At 39.5% G+C, this 16126-nt stretch overlaps 1 protein-coding gene across 5 annotated transcripts in view; it reads left to right on the top strand.

The window, feature by feature from the left end:
- LOC127413818 (transmembrane protein KIAA1109 homolog) overlaps positions 1-12530 on the top strand; it is an 85455-nt gene extending 72925 nt beyond the window's left edge. For all 5 annotated transcript variants that reach the window (XM_051651234.1, XM_051651238.1, XM_051651236.1 and 2 more), the window contains 15 exons: positions 292-490; positions 719-922; positions 1063-1239; positions 6320-6457; positions 6585-6800; positions 6901-7051; positions 7169-7326; positions 7968-8157; positions 8247-8464; positions 8608-8859; positions 9225-9428; positions 9948-10142; positions 11562-11696; positions 11787-11952; positions 12178-12530. In XM_051651234.1, coding sequence (XP_051507194.1) covers positions 292-490; positions 719-922; positions 1063-1239; positions 6320-6457; positions 6585-6800; positions 6901-7051; positions 7169-7326; positions 7968-8157; positions 8247-8464; positions 8608-8859; positions 9225-9428; positions 9948-10142; positions 11562-11696; positions 11787-11952; positions 12178-12397 — 2823 coding nt within the window. In that variant the 3' untranslated portion in view covers positions 12398-12530. The remainder of the gene's footprint in view (positions 1-291; positions 491-718; positions 923-1062; positions 1240-6319; positions 6458-6584; positions 6801-6900; positions 7052-7168; positions 7327-7967; positions 8158-8246; positions 8465-8607; positions 8860-9224; positions 9429-9947; positions 10143-11561; positions 11697-11786; positions 11953-12177) is intronic.
- The last annotated feature ends 3596 nt before the right edge of the window (positions 12531-16126 follow it).

The following is a 16126-nucleotide window of genomic DNA, read 5'->3' as shown; positions in this document are numbered from 1 at the left end:
CAGTCATGATCACACGCAGGCGATGTCCAGGAAAGCTCAAATCATGAAACGCAATTCATGTAAATGTGCTTCTGCAAATTGCCAGCAATTTTAAGTTTCAACTACAGATTTCGCTAGAGAGCACAAAGTTACGTGGTGCAACTTTACATTTCAGCTAGTCTCTCACCAAAACAATCTTATGCCTTCAGAAGACTTGGAACATTACACAATTTTTTTATCTTTTGGTAATATTATTGACGTAATCATGTGAAGACTGTTTCGGAGCAGTTGATTAATTTGCTTTTTTCTCAGCCATCACAGATTCGGTTCAGTTGTCTGCCCATGTCTCGAGTGGAGTGCATGCTGAAACTTCCCTCTCTGGACCTGGTTTTCTCATCCAATAGGGGTGAGCTTGAGCCCACCAGTTCCACCCATCCAGCTGATGCCCAACACACACCCTCTTCCACACCTCCATCAGTACACAATGCCAACAGAGTGCCTGGTAGCAAAGGTATAAATGTAATTTACTGCCAATACTTCTCTTATGTTTATTTATGTTAGTTTATGATTTATGTTCACATGAGTGTGAAATCAGTTTACTGGAATAAAAATAATCTAGTGATCATGAGATTTTGTTTTTATTCAAAATAGTAAAGAATTTGTTCTGGGCGAATAATTCATGGATATTCCACTGACACTTGCATGCCTTTTTATGGATGTAATTTCTTACATTCCACAGGCCCATCCACAGGGTTAGGCAGTTCCTTGGGGCGGAGTTGCCACCACAGCAGCCAATCAGATCTAACAGGCCCTCCGATTAACTCGTCAGGTCTGAGTTTCTCTGCCTGCATGTCTGATTTCTCACTTTATGTGTTTCATCCTTATGGAGCCGGCAAGCAAAAGTCTGCAGTCAATGGCCTCCCACCTGGACCAGGACCACTGGGTAATAGCTTCATGCAGGGACTTTACTCAGAAAAGTTTTGAACATGTATTGCCATTGTGAAATGTGCGCTTTAACAGCTTTGAACTGTACAGTTATTGATATTGATGTTCATTGTAAGACAGAGGTTACTTTGTTTGTAGGAGCAGTGGATGAGGAGGCATCTTCAGTGACCGGCAGGAAAGACTCGCTTTCCATCAACTTGGAGTTTGTGAAAGTCAGTCTTTCCAGGATGAGACGGGCTGGATGTCCAGCATTTATTGACACCTTTATTACCAGCAAGGGTGGGAAGATGGACACAACACTTATCAATATCTCAGGTAAGGAATCCAAAATAAAGTTCTGAGTTATCTATATCAGCCTTTACTAAAGCTTTCACTGTATAATACATTAGGTTTAATAATAAAATACATCAAATGAATGAAATAATTGGGAATCCTTTAGACCCCGTTTACACCTGGTATTAAGATGCGTCTTGGGTGATCCGATTACATGTGGTCAGGTGAGACACATCGCTGTTTACATCTGGTTGCTTATAAGTGTCTCCTATGATCACTTGCGTTTGGATTTTGAGGGGAGGGTCTCCGATTTCGTGATGACATAAATCAGTCACTATGTCAGTGTGATACTGCATGATAATAAACCACAAAAAAAGTAATAAAAGACAAAGAAAGCATGAAAAATGCATTTTAATTTAATTTATGCACAAACGCAACATTTCGAGCAGAATTCCCGGTGAGCTTCAGATGTTTGTGCTTCTCATCTGTGTCATGATATTTTCAGGTCAGACACTGAAGAAGTTCTGTGAAATTCTTGTGCATGTATATGTGTACTCTTTTTCAAATGTTCCATTCGGATGGTTATTTATGTAAGCTGCGCATAACTGGCAAAGTTTAAACTCTTGATGTAGCACAGCGGTTAATTGACAGGTGAGGGGTTGCACTTTACTGCTGTCTGGGATGCATCAGGATGGATTAATGTTAACAACTCAAATGGGATGTGGTCACATGCGTTTTTGACTACCTCCAAATGTGTGTTTTGTGATCCGATTACAAAACGTTCGTTTACACCTGTATTTAGCAATGTCCTTTTGTGGCATTCGGGTTGTAGTTGTCAGTAGAGGTCTGAGAGGGACTGTTCGCACCCGAACGCTCCCGATGAATTTGACTCCATGTTCACCCGCTCTCTGCCCGCAGTGATTTTCTCGCCGACCGCTCCCGTTCCAGCAACCCCGCATGTTTTCCATATAGAGCAAAAGCCACTCAAATAGACAGCAAGTGTACACAAAGTTTTATTTAATTTTTATTTTTCTGTGATTGTTACAGGTTCGTACAGATGCTTCAAAGTGAAATTCAAGGACTTTTCAAGCACATTCTTATTTGTTTTTCAAAGACTTTGCAATAGATGTCATTCATCAAAGAAAATTCTTCATTTGTTCATTTTAAATAAAAACAGGCATATTATATAGGTGCATCTCAATAAATTAGAATGTCGTGGAAAAGTTCATTTATTTCAGTAATTCAACTCAAATTGTGAAACTCGTGTATTAAATAAATTCAATGCACACAGACTGAAGTAGTTTAAGTCTTTGGTTCTTTTAATTGTGATGATTTTGGCTCACATTTAACAAAAACCCACCAATTCACTATCTCAAAAAATTAGAATATGGTGACATGCCAATCAGCTAATCAACTCAAAACACCTGCAAAGGTTTCCTGAGCCTTCAAAATGGTCTCTCAGTTTGGTTCACTAGGCTACACAATCATGGGGAAGACTGCTGATCTGACAGTTGTCCAGAAGACAATCATTGACACCCTTCACAAGGAGGGTAAGCCACAAACATTCATTGCCAAAGAAGCTGGCTGTTCACAGAGTGCTGTATCCAAGCATGTTAACAGAAAGTTGAGTGGAAGGAAAAAGTGTGGAAGAAAAAGATGCACAACCAACCGAGAGAACCGCAGCCTTATGAGGATTGTCAAGCAAAATCGATTCAAGAATTTGGGTGAACTTCACAAGGAATGGACTGAGGCTGGGGTCAAGGCATCAAGAGCCACCACACACAGACGTGTCAAGGAATTTGGCTACAGTTGTCGTATTCCTCTTGTTAAGCCACTCCTGAACCACAGACAACGTCAGAGGCGTCTTACCTGGGCTAAGGAGAAGAAGAACTGGACTGTTGCCCAGTGTTCCAAAGTCCTCTGTTCAGATGAGAGCAAGTTTTGTATTTAATTTGGAAACCAAGGTCCTAGAGTCCGGAGGAAGGGTGGAGAAGCTCATAGCCCAAGTTGCTTGAAGTCCAGTGTTAAGTTTCCACAGTCTGTGATGATTTGGGGTGCAATGTCATCTGCTGGTGTTGGTCCATTGTGTTTTTTGAAAACCAAAGTCACTGCACCCATTTACCAAGAAATGTGAGCACTTCATGCTTCCTTCTGCTGACCAGCTTTTTAAAGATGCTGATTTCATTTTCCAGCAGGATTTGGCACCTGCCCACACTGCCAAAAGCACCAAAAGTTGGTTAAATGACCATGGTGTTGGTGTGCTTGACTGGCCAGCAAACTCACCAGACCTGAACCCCATAGAGAATCTATGGGGTATTGTCAAGAGGAAAATGAGAAACAAGAGACCAAAAAATGCAGATGAGCTGAAGGCCACTGTCAAAGAAACCTGGGCTTCCATACCACCTCAGCAGTGCCACAAACTGATCACCTCCATGCCACGCCGAATTGAGGCAGTAATTAAGGCAAAAGGAGCCCTTACCAAGTATTGAGTACATATACAGTAAATTAACATACTTTCCAGAAGGTCAACAATTCACTAAAAATGTTTTTTTTTATTGGTCTTATGATGTATTCTAATTTTTTGAGATAGTGAATTGGTGGGTTTTTGTTAAATGTGAGCCAAAATCATCACAATTAAAAGAATCAAAGACTTAAACTACTTCAGTCTGTGTGCATTGAATTTATTTAATACACGAGTTTCACAATTTGAGTTGAATTACTGAAATAAATGAACTTTTCCACGCCATTCTAATTTATTGAGATGCACCTGTATTAATTCATTTGAATTTATTTTTTATAAAATACCTTATTAGAACACAACTCATAAGTGTGCAGCCTTAAAATGCACTTTGCTTTCCAACAAAGGTGACTAACTGGAACCCTAAAAAGTAGATCATCTGACCCATGAGCTATGTTCCATGTTTTCTAAAGTCATACAACAGCTTTATGTGAGGAACTGACCGAAATTGCAAATGTTGTCAGCCACTACCTGTTTTCTGTGAGACACAAAGCTTTCTTTCCACAAGGGGATGCTTGACGGAGAAAACCGAATCCTCCAATGATCTACATTCAATCCTCAGAATGTTTTATATACACCATTTGAGAGAATTTTTTTCTGGAGTAATAATTTTTCATTAAAACTGATTGTTGCAAAGATTTGTACTTGTGAATGGAAATACGCCACAGCAGTATCTAAAAAATTTTTTTAAATCCTCAACTAATACTGAACAGCGCAGCGAAAAATATCAGGTGCCACGTGACAGTGCCACGTGACAGCACCGTCTATGCGCCGATTCAGCAGCGGTCTGCTCCTTATTTACACCTGATGATAATGATCCTAAAATTTTAACTCAATAAACATTCAATAAAAAAGACACTTCACTGTATACTGAGCTTTCCAGACCAAAGGCAATTAAACAGTCACCGTCACCTGGTGTCCCCATTGGATGTGATTAATCTGACACTGCATGTTTTTTATTCTCTACAAAGAACCGGCTCATAGGAGTCATTTGTTCGCAAATTGCACTGCATTGTTCACGCTGCACATTTCTTGATGTAAATTAAGCAACGGCGCACAAAATTGAATAGCGCTTCCAGAAACACTGTGGGGGGAATTCTCTAGACAGGTGTGGCACTTTTTCACGTGGTACATCAGTGCAAATACCTGCGTCTTATTCACTAACCACCCGCAGTCTATTTTAGCAGGCGTAATCAGTGCTGAAATTGTGCTGCGTCTTCAATATTTAAATGAAGTCATAGACATTCCTTTCTGTGCAAACACGCCTCTTTCTATGTAAATTAGGCTCATTGTAAGTTGTGATTAATTCACAAAAATTGCCCGCCGCAATTTACATCTCACTATTACCGCCAAATGAAACAAGGTGGTAAACCGAATTTTGTTTAAAAGAGATGTTTGTGTACATTTATTATCAATTATTTCAGCAGTAATTCATCAAATAATGATCAAATGATGGAGAAGTGGGTTATAACCTGGCATGTATCCAGATGTGTTGTGCAGTTGAGCGCACTTTCGGCATGTTAAAGAGATGATATATGTATCCGGACCGCAATAGTGGATTAATGCTGTTCAGTCTCTGCAGTGTCATATCAAAATTAATAAATACATTTAAGTTATTGAACGATTTACAATTTTACAATTTTTAACAGTTCAAGCATTTTTTTAAGCACCTCTTGGTAAAAAAAAAAAAAAAGGCTATTTTTAAGGTTTTCAGGGTCTTATATATATATAGATAAAAAGCCAAATTCAATTACTTCAAGCATCTTGTACGAACCCTGTTGATATATCAAATAATGCGTGAGTTGATGCCCAATGCCCATCTGACTTGCCTGAGGTTGATTTCTTAACAATAAATGTACCTTTTTCTAGTCTAGTCTAGTTTCACATCCTTTGATGAAATGACAGTTTTACTTTGCCACTCTTCTAAAGCCCCTTTGACTACCTGTATGGCCTGCTCCAAATATTGGATCATTTGATGCACGTGCTGTGCACACTTTTACGTTGCATTTTCTGTTTATTGTTATCAAAAACATATTAGTTGTAAAAATATATTTGTTTTTTGTTTTTTTGCATTGCATTGCATTAATAAAACAAAACAAAGAAGAAATCAGATTTTTCAGGCTATTCTCTGATTGCCCGCTCCCATCCACAACTCATGGATGCACCATCCGTTCCCGACTTCAACTCTGAAATTGTATTGTGAAAATGAAAAGTTATCTAATTGGACCAAATGCAGACCTTTAGTTGTCAGTTACTAAATCATAACACTATGAGCGTTGTAATGTCAGAAGTGTCTTGTTAATAGAGATCAGCTGACACCATGTTTATAGTTTTATTTCCGTTTTTTGACACTAAATAATCATAAGACAAAAACAATAAAAAAAATAGATAATTAATATTGAATAATAATTATAGCAATAACAATATTATTGTTAATGAACAAAGTTGATTATGACTAACTGGAATGTTTTACAAGATTTGATATGAGCTTTTGCCATTCATTTGTAAATAACAGATTAAGTAGAAAAGTTTGAATATCTCTAAAAAATATTGGTCTAACTGATTATCAGTCTGTCTTGTAAATACGTGGATGTGTTTTTCTAGCGGTGTGTGATATCGGTTCTGCATCCTTTAAGTATGACATGAGACGTCTGAGTGAGATTCTTGCCTTCCCACGAGCTTGGTACCGCCGAAGCATTGCCAGGAGATTGTTTCTTGGAGACCAGACCATTAACTTACCAGGTAATACATAAACTGTACATATACTTTCAACATTATGCATGTCTGCTCAACTGTGTCCCATTACCTTGCATCTTTAGATGAGTGCTCTAAACATATTGATGATAACTGCTATGAAATATGTGTGTAGCCTCAGGTCCTGCCACACCAGACTCAGTGGAGAGCATCACCCAGCACCTGTCTCCTGATTCCAGCCGTAAAGCATACTGGAGGACGTGGGAAGGACAGTCCAATCAACACCCCTCATCCTCCGTCTTCAATGATGCCACAACAAGCCATGCACTCCTTAAGTCTCCTGCCACGGGATGGTCCCGCAGCGTATCGGACTCCGCAGTACCATGCAGAGGTACACATCAGCACACTCTGCAGCACATATACAGAATATGTTTACATTACAACTCTGTGGCTGAACCTTCCTTACATATTAAATAAATGATGTGTCTCAGACTCAGTCACCAAGACCTCTACCCCATCATTCCGCAATGGAAAAGCAGCAGCACAGCAGGGATCGCCATGGGAGACGCTGGTGGTGTTCGCCATCAACCTTAAACAACTTAATGTCCAGATGAACATGAGCAACGTTATGGGCAACAATACGTACGAGAAACGGCACTCTCCAGCTAACTTAATCTCACCACACTGTTGGTTTAACTGTTAACATGCATAATATCTCTGTTTTATGTGTTTGTTTATGTGCATTTGTCTTCTAAACAGTTGGACGACAAGTGGGTTGAAGAGTCAGGGCCGTCTGTCAGTGGGCAGTAACAGAGATCGTGAGATCAGCATGTCTGTTGGACTGGGCCACTCCAAACTGGATTCTAAAGGTGGAGTGGTGGGTGGCAACATTGACGTCAACACCCTGGAGATGGTCTGTAAGTACACTTATTTTCTCCGAGTGAAGGTATGTGTGTGCACTCCTGTGTAACTAGACTTTTGACTGATGGTATGAAGTTTGGTCCTGATTGCAGTTTATTCTGGCTAAGAACCGCCACGGAAGAGACTGTCTGATCGTTTTGTTTTCACGTGCAATTTTAAGGGTGGGTTTATCCAAAATAGATTATACAACAGTAATAGAACAGCATTAAAACATTAATTCAAATAATGGTGTGGGGAAAAAAACAATGGAATTTTCAAAACAATGGAAAAAAAGTCTGTATACTCTGTAATCTGAATTTCTGTTTGTCCAAAAGTAATGCTTACTGACAACTTAATACTGAGTTCCTTAAACAATACTCCTTTTGGCATTTCATTTTTTACACTGCTCAGTACTTTGTGAACACAACTTTGTTTTCCTGTGGACTGATAAAAAATCTTGTGTATCTTTGCTCCCTGAAGTTGCATAGCACAATCCAATCAGATTGGAACTGGCGATTTCAGACAGCTCTTGTCGTTTTTGTGTACAATATGCATCAGACAGTCAGTGAACAGACTGTGGGTGTGCCATATGAGGCTGAGATGTTGTGTGTGGGATAAGGCATCCTTTTCAGTGGCTGATAACTGATTGTTCATCTAGCCCACATTTCAGAACATCCAAATCAGCAGCCCAGTCATAAGATCCAGATCACCATGGGCTCCACTGAGGCCCGGCTGGACTATATGGGCTCCAGCATATTAATGGGCATCTTCAGTAATGCTGACCTACAACTGCAAGACGAGTGGAAGGTGAACCTGTGCACGACAGAGGCTAGTCTGTCTGAGAAGAGGTAAGTTAGCTCAAAACACATTAAGTTGGATGAAACATTAAGAGACAAGCACTACATAACCATCTTTCTCTGATCTGTACTTTCTCCAGTGAGATCTTCGTGCATGGAGACCTGCAGTGGGACATATTCCAGGTGATCATCTCACGCTCGACCACCCCTGACCTGATAAAGATTGGCATGAAGTTGCAGGAGTTCTTTACACAGCAGTTTGACACCAGCAAGCGAGCACTGTCCACCTGGGGCCCGGTGCCATACATGCCTCCCAAAACCCCAGTCATCAACACGGACAAAGGAGGAGCTGAAATCTGTTAGTGCTTTTATGTCCATTTAAGTTCCATTTGTATATATATCACAATAGATCACTTGCACCTATATAGTAACATTAAAGTACTGTAGCTGAAATTACATTACAGACACATAGTACAAGTGTAAAATTTGTCTTTCTCACAGACATGGATGCAGCTCATCACAGGCATTGGCCCAATGTGTTGAAGATGGTGGCGGGATGCCACATTTCCCTGTTCCAGATGCCCCTTCCAGAAGATGCTGTGCAGCTGGGCGGTTCAATGAGTCTCCATGGTAACCATATGACGCTGGCTTGTTTCCATGGGCCTAACTTCCGTTCCAAGTCCTGGGTGCTGTTTCACCTGGAAGAGCCCAACATCGCCTTCTGGACTGAAGCACAGAAGATCTGGGAGGATGGTACAAGCACAGTGCTAGCTTTAATCCATCTATTCACCCTCTTCCTTCCTTCATTCTTACTCTATTCCTTCTTTCCCCACTTATTCTCTTCCTTCCTTCCCTTCTTACACTCTCCCTTGCCTTCTTATTGTCTTACTCTCTTTTGTCCTTGCTTCCTTCCTTCCCTTCTTACTCTCTTCTGTCCTTGCTTGCTTCTTTTATTCTCTTCCATTCTAACTTCTCCTCTTCCGTCCTTTCTTCTTTTTCCTTCCTTCTCTCCTTCCTTTTTATTGTCTCCTTTCTTACTCTCTTCCTCTTCTTTCCCTCCTTGGTGGTATTCTTTGAATCAATAAATTGCAACTAAAAAGGTTCTGGTCTTTGTCTAGGCTCCAGTGATGACTCTACGTACATTGTTCAGACCCTTGACTTTCACCTGGGGCATAATACCATGGTAACCAAGCCTTGTGGTGCTCTGGAGAGCCCAATGGCAACAATCACCAAGATTACCCGGCGTCAACATGAAAACCCTCCGCATGGGGTTGCTACAGTCAAAGAATGGTTCAGCTATGTCACTGCCATGAGGAACGAAGGTAAATGTGCACGCTTAGATCTTTTACAAAACTTAGTGTGCTAGTCTTGCTGTCTATTTCATACATAGGCAGCTGCTCAAAGGTGTCATCTCAACTGAAAGGGAACTGAGAGGGAAGTAATTTAGAACATTCTAGAAAGATAGAAATTCTGTGTGTCATACACATAGCGCTCTGCACAAAAGTGCAGGGGACACTTGACTCACAATTGATTTCATAGAGTTTACCATTATTATATTAAGCTAACAGCATGGTACTAAGCATAATAATACATAGCTCACACACACACACCCACTGGGTGAAATCGGGGTTTTTTTTGTTTTTTTTTTACACTTCTCTCACATTGCCTGCTATCTTGGTTTTAGATTTTTCTTTTTCTGCTGAGTTTGTCAGTGCATTATGGGATGGCATTCTCCACAAAGGATGCATGTGATAAGGATACAATATTTAGAGGTTGCTGTTCCTTGTTGCTTAAAATGTAACACTATTTCTTGTTCTCTCAATTCTTCTCTCTTGTGATAGAGCTGAACTTGTTGCGGAATGTGGATGCGAATAACTCTGAGAGCGGATCCACTGCAAAGAGCTCCAGTCTTCTGAGTGGCTTTAGAGGCTCCTCCAGCTACAACCACGAAACTGAGACCATTTTCGCACTTCCAAAAATGCAGCTCCAATTCAAATCCATCCATGTGCAAGACCCAGAGGAACCCTCTCTTAGCGGTACAGACAAACTGATATTTTTCCTTTTAATTTGACTTGTTGTATTAAGTATGTTTCTGGTAGCCTATTGTTCGGTAACCTAAGCCGCTATTCCACCATCGGGCTGAACAGATCTCATTTCGAAATTGTGTGGTTCTGTACTAATCTGGGCCAGTTGGCATGGTTACAGTTTCTTTTTCCACTGTGGTGCTTGAATGTATGTAACTAATATGTAATTCGGTGATTGCTTGAGAGGTAAACATTGGAGCGAGTGAGCTATGGAGAATGATGGCATAGTCCAGTTTTTAGGACTGTTTTTTCCCCTGGTATACACTCTGCTAAAGCACAGGATAGACATGTGCCATGTAGCAAAAACGAGAGCAAAGAGAAAATGGTGAGAAGTTTACCATCATTTGCTGAGGGGTTATTGTCATGGTCCTGTCACCTTGTCAGGTTGGTTTTTGTCTGACGAGGACCGTGGCATCATCGTCCCCTGTCTGTTTTGTGTACGTTCTTTGTGTGAGTGCACGGGTCCGGTTGTTGATTACCACCGTGCGTGAGCTACCGCCATGCACTCTCTGGTGATGTCATGGACCTGTCACCTTGTCAGGTTGGGTTTTGTCGACGAGGACTGTGGCATCATCATTCCCTGTTTGTTTTGTTCCACGTGTTGAAGTTTTTGCACTCATGTTTTTCAGGTGTCACTGGCATGCGGAATCAGTGTTTCCATGGGAACCCTGATTGTTTCCATGGGAACGCTGATTATGCCAACTTTAAGCTACGAGCGGCACCTGCCCCTTGTTTGTTCATGCCTATATTAATCCCCTCGTGTGTCATGTCCTTGGCTGGATTGTTAAATGTAGTTAAATGTTTAATGTTGCTCAGTGTTGACTGAATGTTTGAGCATTGTTGTTTGATGTTGAGTACTAACCTCACACTCTCTGCCTAGTTGGTCCTGTCTCGTGTATCTGTTGGTTGCCTGCGTGTCAGGTATGTGGTTGCCTTCCAGTTTTGCTGTGTGTCAGCTGGTCTTCCACGGAGAATACCTCGTCTCTGCCCGCATGTCGGGAGTAACATTGCCCTACCCTGCCGGGCGTTGTTCTGCACTTCACTAAGCTTCTACGGAGGATTCCACGAATCTGAACTTATTATTTTGTCAATAAATCCTTTGAACTGTTCCTCTGCTATTGGGTCTGTTTGTTCTCATTATCGCTAGTTACAGTTATGCATGCCACCGGAAACGAACACACAGAATGGTAAAAATTCTCAAGTTTGTAATCTTGCTGTGCTGAACCATTCTCAAGTGGAAATGCTACTAGAACGTTTCCTCGCCGTGCTCAGAACCGTTTGGCCTGATGGTGGAGAAGTGGCTATAGATGCCTGTAATGAGCTTGTATAGTGTGACGAAACGGAGTGCTGACTCTGAGCTGTGTGTTGTAGATGCCAGTAGTAAGCCCAAAGTGGAGTGCAGCGTGGTGACTGAGTTCACCGATCACATCTGTGTCACCATGGATGCAGAGCTCATCATTTTCCTGCATGACCTGGTGTCAGCATACATAAAAGAGAAGGAGAAAGGTGAGATTCAACAACATGAGCACTGAAAACACAGATTTCAAGAAAACCGAAAAGAAATCCAAAATGAATTTACTAACTCTTATGTTACAGCTCTGTTTGCTCCACGCATCTTTGCATCTCGGCCTGGTCAGAAGAGCCCCACAGCACAACAGGATGAGAACTCATCAGAGAAGGAGAAAGGGGAGATGGTGAACTTCACCACAGTGGACTGGAGAGAGTTTCTCTGTAACACCTGGCATCTGGAGCCCACATTACGGTAAAATACTCGGATCACCTAACCTCAACACAAATCACAGATATGCACGGGTCCTTCAAAAAAATCAGCCATTAAAAAATGGATTGACTAATATCATAAAGTATGTACAGTACTTTTCTACTATTAGCACTATGTTCTTTTCATACTTGGTATGAATCAGAATTTGCATATGTCATCTATTTATTTAATGTCCAGTAATGAATTGATGTAACATGAACTTTGCAGGCTGATCTCATGGACAGGTCGTAAGATTGATCCGGTCGGGGTGGACTACATTTTGCAGAAGCTGGGATTCCATCATGCCAGGACTACCATTCCCAAGTGGCTGCAGAGAGGGGTGATGGACCCTCTGGATAAAGTTTTGTCTGTTCTCATCAAGAAACTCGGCAAAGCACTACAAGATGAGAAAGAGAAGAAAGGTCAAAGAGACAAAGACGAGCATTAACCCAAACACTTCAATGTATTAATGCAGTTCCGTTGTCTGGAACCATCCATGTGAATTTCTTAAGTTTTTTTTTGTTTGTTTTTTTACCTTGAAAGTACTGGATTTATTGCAAACTAAAAACTACTGTACAGCACACCCAAACAAACACAACAGTCACTGCTATACTGTGTGAACACTGATGTTTGTCCTGGTTCATATGGCCATAGCTCTTGGATTGACTGAATGTGTTGTTGTTTTTTTTTTGTTTTTATTACATTTTTATTTTCAGACCAAGTAGATGTTGGATAATTGCTGCTGAATGCCATTTGGACTTTTAACATGGATTAAATGCACTTACACTTCACTGATACTAACAAATGACCAGTGATCTTAAGCTACAGTATGCAAATGTGCTCTTGAAATCCGTTTACATGAGTTCAAAGGAGCTATATGCAAGCTGTGTTCTTTTTCTGAGGTGAATATACTGCTGAATATTGCCAATCAGAATTTTTAAGTAGTTTTGGGAGCAAACGAGACAGGTAACCGCTGATGAGGTGGTAAAGTGTTCTTTTAGCCAGCAGAGAACATCCCTAAACCTGATTTTTCCTTTGAGAGTGACCAAATTTTATGATGCCTGTGTAATAACAAATTTTTGGAATGATCAATGCCTCAGATATTCTATACCTGTGAATAAAACCTCAAATTGTGCTGTGTAATGTGAACTGGCCTATAACAAGGCTCTAACTTAAACTCATTATGTAAATATCTTAAATTCGCAAACTGTTACCCATGTTAGGCCTGTGGTGATATTTTCTTTTTGTTTTTTGCTTTTTCATAAGTGCAATAGACCATTGTATATACAGAGGTAAATATGTTCAGTGTGCTGATTTCTTAACTGAATAAAGTCATTACTACTAAAATAAGTGATGCTTGCATATTATTTAACTTTTTTTTTTTTTTTTTTACCAAATCATACTTTACTGTTTGTTGTTTTGATAAATGTTCATGGCGTCTCTGTTGAAACACTTATTCTTGAAATAAGGGACAAGACATCCTACATACAAAAGTAATCTTTATGTAAAAAATCAAGAAATTCATAATAATAAAAATACTGAAAAGGTTCAATCTAAAGGAAATGTGTATACTCAGGACATTTATTGCTTATAATTTTAAATCTCATTAGAATTTTTAAATGCATGCTCTATACTTGGAAGCACAAGGAAAAACCTGTCATTCAGCAAGAGGTCACAATGTTAAACTGCCAAAATGTTACAACAAATTCATAAATATAAATATCCAATGAAAGGCAGGGATCTGTAAGATATCAAATGATACCTAAAGTAAACTTTAAATTATCCTTAAAAAAAAAAAAAAAAAAAAGTTTTGTCCTCACTTTGCATCAACTCTGTCTGATTTATTCAGAATTATAAAAAAAAGAAAATCTGACAATGTCATGGTCAGCTATAACTCTGAAGACCCCTTTCCCACTTCCTGCTCATTGTGGATGCAACAGTAGGACACATGGTCTGGTAAGTTTTATATTTTTTTGTATTTTAAACAAACAAAGTTTAAGACTCTGCAGTCACAGCTTCAGTCAAGTGTCTGACGGGCAAATTTCTGAAAACTAAACTGAAGATGCTGCAGATCGCAGAGGACCTACCACTTCACTAGTTTTCATGTTTCATTCCCATGTTGCATTTGTGAGCTTCAATTATGATTAAATTCCAGCGTTGCTGCTCTGAGATCAGCTCTGATTCTGTTCAATTTTTAGAAAATTGCACAACAGAATTAAAAATTTTTATGTCAAATTAAATATACTGTATGCATTAATACACCATTAATACTAATAAATAAAATGGTGGTAAACGACATTCAATTTATTGCATGATTTAAATGAGAACCCCCCCCCCCCCCCCCCCAAGAATGTGCAAATTTGATTTCCAGGAGATCTCCTGTTGCATTTAGGAGGTCAGTCGTGTATCACCCTGAAGGGGTTTATTTTGCGATAACAACCGACTGACTGTACATTATCCCACTTATTACATGGCTACTAGCCAAATAAATAATAAATAAAATATTGATTTCCGTTGAAATTATGTAAATTGAGAAGAAAGAAATCACTGAACAGCTGAAATCAACCTCCGGTTCTGTTGGTGTTTACTTTGTGAAAATGACCAACTGACTCCTCAATATTCAGCCTATTACAAGACTGCTTGCCAAAAAAATAAATAAATGCACATGAAACCTAGATTTGCGCTGAAATTGTGTAATTATGTGAGAAGAAATAAATCGTTGAACAGCTGAAATCAACCTCTGGTTTGCGTCGGAGTTCTGTTGGTGTTTATTGTGTGAAAATGACCATCTAACTCATTATTCAGCCTAATACAAGACTACTTGCCAAATAAATAAATAAATGCACATGAAACAGAAGTTTTTATAAAAACCTGTTCCCTTATATGGTTCGTTAGCTGAGACCTTTGTTAACAAATATATCAATTTCAAATTAATTTAGTATTACAAAAATAAAACATGTTTCGTCCCTTATCTCAAGAATCAATTGAAAACTAAGATTAATCTTTATATTTATAGAAAATGTGACCTAGATGGGACTTCAGATTAATCTGTTTTTGATTCTTACTGTCACTGGCTATGCTTGGAATGGAATAAGAGTTAACTATATTATATATTTGAATAGAATGCATTATACAATACTAAACATTTAAAACAGTGGAATGCTACTTTGACACTAATTTCTGTTGCATGTTCCATTCTGAAAGTGGCATCCACTCATCACAGAAATAAAAACCACTATTTTATACTTTTAATACAATTTTGAATAAAAATGTCTTTACTCTTGGTAGCCCAATTAAATATTGTCAGGAAGATATTACAAATTTTATTAAGGATACTCCATGTATAATGCACAAATAGTACTACTACATTACTATTCCAAACATAGCCATTGTGCAGTGTTGCATGTTTAACCCTCCTATTGTGTTTAGGTCATTTTTGACCCGGGAGAGACAGATAATAATTTTTAAATACCACATAGTTTTTAGTATGGAAACCAAACTATGTGACTTTGTCAAGACTAGCAAAATACACATAATACATTTTCTTTAGATTTTTTAATAAACTTGTTTAAGAGGGGAGTCACGTGGCGCTATATGAGGGTTGATCACTTAGAGGCGCACTCTGCTTAAACTTTGCTACAATTATCCATTTATTCAATATTAACTAGTGAGAACTGTAATAGTTTTGTTTGTTAAACTGTTCTGGGAGGGCAGGATGTCGAAAATTATGAAATCATCGGCCTGTGGGGACATTAAAAAGCACTTATGTTCTCACACATCAGATGCCTCGCGGGATCAAGATGGCAGAGGTCCAATGGATAGTGACAGCAGCGAGCCTCATGAGGTAGGTTGGGATATCTCAAACATCTATGCAGCACTAACGAAAATACTGACTGACATGGAGGGCCTCACAGAAATACGTTGAGTGATCACATCTATGGAGGCGAAACCTTTTACCCTGATCACAAGAATGGATGATGTTGAATAATGGGTCGAGTTTCTGGAGTCGGCTGAAAGAGAGCAACAGGCCAACCCGCCTGCTTCCAAGGAATGTGTGTGGAAAAAAACTAGAGGACATTGAAAATAGGAGGAGGCATAATAATGTTGGTTTAATTGGAATCCCAGAGGGAAAGGAAGGTCAAGATATGGTGAGGTTTTTGGAGGGGCTTATTCCGAA

The sequence above is a fragment of the Myxocyprinus asiaticus genome, chromosome 23, assembly GCF_019703515.2.
Source record: "Myxocyprinus asiaticus isolate MX2 ecotype Aquarium Trade chromosome 23, UBuf_Myxa_2, whole genome shotgun sequence".
Taxonomy (NCBI): Eukaryota; Metazoa; Chordata; class Actinopteri; order Cypriniformes; family Catostomidae; genus Myxocyprinus; species Myxocyprinus asiaticus.
Note: the sequence above shows the minus strand (reverse complement) of the source record. Positions and strands in the feature narration are given on the sequence as shown.